This window comes from Physeter macrocephalus, chromosome 19 (assembly GCF_002837175.3).
Source record: "Physeter macrocephalus isolate SW-GA chromosome 19, ASM283717v5, whole genome shotgun sequence".
Taxonomy (NCBI): domain Eukaryota; kingdom Metazoa; phylum Chordata; class Mammalia; order Artiodactyla; family Physeteridae; genus Physeter; species Physeter macrocephalus.
Window position 1 is genome coordinate 27,364,379 of NC_041232.1, and position 6,000 is coordinate 27,370,378.

General features: G+C 54.7%; 1 protein-coding gene across 2 annotated transcripts in view; it reads right to left on the minus strand.

The window, feature by feature from the left end:
- RAB31 (RAB31, member RAS oncogene family) overlaps positions 1-5,779 on the minus strand; it is a 114,009-nt gene extending 108,230 nt beyond the window's left edge. The window contains exon 1 of one of the 2 annotated variants that reach the window (XM_007127165.4): positions 5,603-5,775. In XM_007127165.4, coding sequence (XP_007127227.1) covers positions 5,603-5,641 — 39 coding nt within the window. In that variant the 5' untranslated portion in view covers positions 5,642-5,775. Of the gene's footprint in view, positions 1-5,602 lie in introns of both variants that reach the window. The other variant, XM_007127164.4, reaches the window with a different exon arrangement.
- Between the last annotated feature and the right edge of the window lie 221 nt (positions 5,780-6,000).

Genomic DNA, 6,000 nt, shown 5'->3' on the forward strand with positions numbered 1-6,000 from the left:
ACCTCAGCCTTCCAGAAAATAGCGCGAGATCCAGAGCCTGCTCTCCCAGTCCTGGGGTCCATGCCCACCTTTCCTTCCCTGTCCAAGCCCTATGTGTCCTTTGAAGCCCTGTGCAAATCTTTCCCACGCCAGGAGACCTTCCAGATGGCTCAGTTCCCAGCCCCCCACTGCACTTAACATAACCTGCATGTCTCCCATGGCACCACGTGACACCTCCAGCATCCTTTTTGTCACCACGGCCACGGATGCTGGCTCCTGTCTTACCTGCCCAACCAGGAGGCTCTCCACCACAAGCGGGACCAGAACCCAGCCTCCCGACTTTCCACCTCCAGTAGAGCTGACACAGCACCTTATCCACCGCAGGTACTCAAGACAGACCTTGAGCAAAACCTTTTTGTCCCTCACCTGTCCTCACACCTGATAAGATGGACGACAGTCAATATTTATCGTCATCCTACTCTGTTACTTCTATTGGGCGTGGCTCCGTGGTGAGTGCTGTCGCAGGGATACTGGTGATGTCATTTAGTTCACGTGTCATTGTGTCCATGTCGTGGGAAAGGCAGAGCGCCTTGAAGACAGGGATCGTGGCTGTCCTGTCCTCCTGCAGCCGCCCAAGCTCCCGGCATGAAAGAAGTGCTCGATAATCAGTGAATGACTGAGTGAAGGAAAGTCTATTCCAATTTCCAACACATATGACAAATTATAAAAACTAAGACAAATGGAAGTGTAATATGTACAGACACGGGAGCACCGAAATTAGTCTAACCTGTTGGACACAACTGAATTTGAAGACCTGTTCTAATGCGTGACCTCAAAATCTTTTCATGTCCTGGCACCTTAAAAATGTAAAGTTTTCTCTTTTCCAACGGCCAGAGCCTTGGAGCAGATCTGGGGGATACAACACACTCACTGAAACAGGGACACTGGGCGGCGGTAAAGGTGGGGCAGCACGCCTGAGAGCTACAGACAAGGGCTGGGGAGGGAGCAGAGAGGTTTGAAAATGCTCCACAAATGAGTCTGATGCACACGCTGGGCTCAGGGTGAGATGCGGCCATACTGACCCTGAGCAGAGGAGGAACGAGGGCCTGGTGCACCCCAGCAGCCCGGCTCCGGTGCTCCGTGTCACTGCCCGCTGGGCCCTGCTGGGAGACGTCCCACTCTATCGTGGATATTTATTCTCATCCCAGAGTCACCAACCCTAAACCACACTTTCCACAGGGGTCCAATTTAATAGAGGAATCAGGTAAGAAACTAATTACTCTAAGTTCCTAGCCTCTCTGCATCCCCCCACTCCCCTCCCCCCTTCCCCCGCAAAAAGAAATGCTAGTTTCTGGGACAGAAAAAAAAAAGGGTATGTGTGTTTTTTTTAAATTTTATTTATTTTCTATTTATTTATTTTTGGCTGCGTTGGGTCTTCGTTGCTGCCTGCGGGCTTTCTCTAGTTGCAGCAAGCGGGGGCTCCTCTTGTGGTGTGCGGGCTTCTCATTACGGTGGCTTCTCTTGCTGCGGAGCGCGGGCTCTAGGCGAGCGGGCTTCAGTAATTGTGGCTCGCGGGCTCGGTAGCTGTGGCTCGCAGGCTCTAGAGCGCAGGCTCAGTAGTTGTGGCGCACGGGCTTAGTTGCTCCATGGCGTGTGGGATCTTCCCAGACCAGGGCTTGAACCTGTGTCCCCTGCATTGGCAGGCGGATTCTTAACCACTGTGCCACCAGGGAAGTCCCCACCAAAATGAGTACGTCAACAGAATCTCAGGCTTGGACAGCAATGCTGATGGCTGCCTGGGCTGCGCCTCCCCATCCTATGCATTGTTCCTTCCACAAGGACCCCATGATTCACATAACCTTATGGAACACTTTCGGTAAGGAGCGCTCACCCTCACTCAGCCGGCTGTGCCGGGGTCCACTGCTCGGGCTGATCTGCTGGCTGTGAGCAGCCTCATGGGTCCTCGGGGGTCCCACGGCCCTTTCTCGTGAAGGTCCGGACAGGCTAGAAGTTCCCACTGACCACGTGTCACAGCAAATCCCAGGGACTGGACTGCTCTGTGATGCAGCGCTAAGCAAATTCTAACAGAGGCCAGAGGAGAGGCCTCACCAAGGCCCAGACGGTGGCCTCTTAACCATGCCACTCAGCTGTGGAGGAAGTGGCAGAGATCTCTAAACTGTCGTCAAGACAACCAAAGTCCAAATATAAATCTCTCAGGGATTCCATTCGGAAGCAGTTTTTAAGCGTACACACCCAGAGGAAATAATAAAAGAAAAGAAATATCCTTTCCTCCTTCTCTCCCACCCCCTCCCCCTCTCCCACCCCCCACCTCCTTCCCCTCCTCTCCCTCCTCTCACTTTCTGCCACGTGGTGATGTGTTTTAAAAATGCATACTGGGAAGCTTTCCACCTTTGGGGTTGGAACAGCTGCTGCCTCAATATTGTTTTTGTTAGTTTTTTTTTTTTTAAACATACTTTGCTGTTTTTAATGGAGTTGTTTTTAAGCTACATGTTTCATAATACCAGCTGAGAGTCACAAAGTAGGATGATTGGCACTTTATTGGCAAGAATGAGACTCATGGGTCCTAAGAGTCCAACGCAGACCCCCGTCAACACCCTCCTGCCCGCCTCACTTCCACGACAGCCCTGCTTATCCCAGGAAAGGGCACTCACGAAGGCTTGAGAGAAACACGACAAAGTCCACCCATGAAAACAGCAAGAGTCAAGAATCTCTAACAGGTAGGCTAAATAAACCCTGCGCTAGCACAAAGCATTCAGGGAATGTTCCACAGATGGCTGTGGTTCCATCTGAGAGCACTCACCAAAAGAAATAAGATCAGACACGCCTAACATCAGGGTTCTGAAAGGCACAGGTACATACCACCTGGCCCACTCCACTGCCACCTTCTGCATATGACCCTCCGGTGGGGAACCTGCATCCCCTCGAGGAGCAGGAGGCTTCAGCTGAGAGGGAGGAAAGCCTGCACCGCCCGTGCCAAACACAACCATGTGCCTTAAATGGGAAGCACATCCCCAAGTAATCACTGAGGAACAGGGACAATCACCAGGCACAAAAGGACCAGCCCCTCAGCCTCTCCAGTGAGCAAGCAAGGCTGCAGCTAAGTGGTCCTCATACCCATCACCTTTACAGCGGGGCCCAACAGAAAGGGACGCCCACAGTGGGCATGGCTGCTAGGGCCTGGGTCAGACTGAGATTTCAGGGAGGTGGGGCCATGGCTAAAAACAGGAAGCTGAGGGCTGGCTGCATGCAAGACTTCATCCAGAAAAAACAGGCCTCCCACACAAAGAACAAAGGAGCCGAGACGCCTCTTAAAATTTTGAGAGGACGCTGGGTTTGGCACTGATTCCCTCTTCCAGCCGCAGATCCACAGGCTTCTCTCCCAAATCAAGAGAGCAGACCCAGCAGTTAGAATGGCTGTAGCCTCACCCAAGTGCTGTCTCACCCAGAGCATCGCCCTGTTTGGAGGAGCAGCTGAGAACATACCCTGTCACACACATCTTGCCCAGGACGGGACCAGCCAAACGGGGGGAACTTAAGACCCATTACTCAGTGTGATAATAAGATCACTGGCCCTTTCAAAGATTTCAAATAAGATGTCTTCCGACCTAAGCAAGACTAAAACCTAGAGCCACTCTCAAAAGAAGAAGGCCACGGATATGGTGTGATAGGATTGGAGCTTCAAGGTCTCCATCTGCTCAGAAACATCTTCTTGCTCTGCTTTGGGACCGTTCTTCCCTTCCAAGTCCAACCTCCTACCAATTGAGCCACTGCAAAGGACCAGCAAACAAGGAGAGGCACTGTCTCCAGGAAATCACTGAACGAGTGTGTTCTGTTCTTAGAGATAAGACAAAAAGAAGTATAGGGAGTTCCTCCAGCTTTCTCATCTCCCAGGCTTGGAATCACAGGGTAGCAGGAAATGGTACCATGTATCTTAGGCAACCATCTGCTATAGTCCTCTGCCTTAAAAGGGAAGATGCTATTATGTCCATTTCACAGACGATGCAACTGAGGTACTCATCCAAAACAGCACAGCCAATGAATGGGAGAGAATGAGAACCCAGGCTTGCTGCCTCCGGGTACAGGGCTCTTTCTACCTGATCAGTTCCTTGTAGAAGGAAACAGACTCACCCCTAAGTAGCAAAATTGCAAATAATTCATGCGGTGGGACAGGCAAGTCACTTCCGACTTCATTTATTCCCAAAGCCAATCCTGACACACACAACACACGTCAAAGCTGCCTCTTGATTCCTTGGGATCCGACCTTCCTTCTGAGTTTTTGAAGGGCTTCCTTCAGGCTGAAATGATTCCTCACAAGGAAAACATGCGATTCCTGGAATTTATGTCTGGCTTATGTTAGAGAGCCTGGCAGATGGTGCAACCTACCCCTGCAACACCGATAAAGGTCAACAGAGGAAGGCCAGAACAGCATCCCATCCAAATCCAGGCCATGGCAGAGCAAGCAGGGGGTGGGTCACAGGGAAGCGGGGGGCCTTTGCCTGATCCCCTGGAATTCGAGGCCAACCCGAAGACCTAGTGTAAATGGGGGTTCCAGCAAAGGACAGTGAGGGGAGACAGCCAAGAGCATCGTTCTGCCACAGATTCCAGAAGAGCCTAGAGGGAGTTCAGACAGCCCCTTGGTCTGGGACAACCCAGTCCTAACCTAGAACCATTTCTTCTTTATGTACTTCTACACATCCGTCTTGACAGACCAGTTAGTCCAACCTTTGCTGCTTTTTTCAGAAATGGTTTTCTTGGGAGATCAGATCGGCAGAACAGTAGGCATCCCTACCAAAAGCTGCTGAAAACAGAGCTTCAAACCAGCTCTTCCCAAAGAACTAATTCTGGACTTTGATATGGGCACCCAAGAGGAGGCGACCCTTAACACCATCTGAATTCCCTGGGCGGTCCCCAGGGGGCTGCCCGGTGCCATCTGACAGGTCCGCACCACTTGGGTGTTTGTGTCTGTCTTTGTTTCTGGCTTCTTCCAAGTTTCTTCGGGCTCAGAAGGACCCACTTCGGGAGGGGAAGTGGGGACAGGGGAGGACTCTCTCATCCTGCCTTTATCCGCGAAAAGTTTTCTAGGCGCGGTTTTCTACCATCCGTTCTCTCTTCACCTTCCCGCCGGGTCATCCCCTCGCGCATTTTCTCACCCTGAGTTGGGCTTTCTTTTTAAACAAGTAAATAAACCAGTTGGCCCCGGGAGGCAAAAGGAGTCGGCGCCTTGGCTGAATAACTTAAAGTTTCCGCCGGAAGGAAATTATTAAAGGCGAAGGAGAAAGCCCTCAGAGGTGAGGGCCGCGGCTCCTGTCCCCGCGGAGGGGTCCCGGGCGCCCGGCCCGGCCCGAGCGGCTCCGGGGACGCGGGCCGGCGGCGGAGGGACGAGTCGAGAAAGCTCCCTATCAGGTTCGGGCCCGGACCCAGCAGGGCCGGGCGGGGAGCGGGCCCGGGGGAGCGGGAGAGGGGGGTGCAGGGGACACGGGGGGAGCACGGACGGGGGGTGGGCAGGGAAAGTTGGGGACAAGGGGAGCGCGGGGACGAGGGAGGCACGCCGACCAGGGGCGCGCGGACCCGGGTCCCCGGCGAATGGCGGCGCAGGACTCACCCCGAGGAGACAGACTTTGAGCTCCCGGATGGCCATCATGAACTCGGGGCCGGGCCGGACAGGGGCTCAGCATCCTCCGGAGCCGCGCCGCGCCGCGCCCCGCCAGCTGGCGTCCTGCGGTCCCCGCCTTCCCCTCGCTCAGTCCGCGGGCGGATCCGCAGCCGCTGCTATTTCTGGGCCGCCGGCGGCGCCGCGGAGGGTCACGTGGCCGCCGCCGGCTCCTCCCGGGGCTGCGGGGTAACCTCGGCGGCCCGGCTTCTGGGAACGCCCCCGACGGCGTCAGCCACCCGGCCCCCCGCCCCCGGGCCTAAGGCGTCCTGGCACAGGGCCTCTTCCCACCCGCCGGCCAGCGGCCTCGGACCCGGCTCTGCAGAGACCCCCTCCCCCTCGCCCGTACC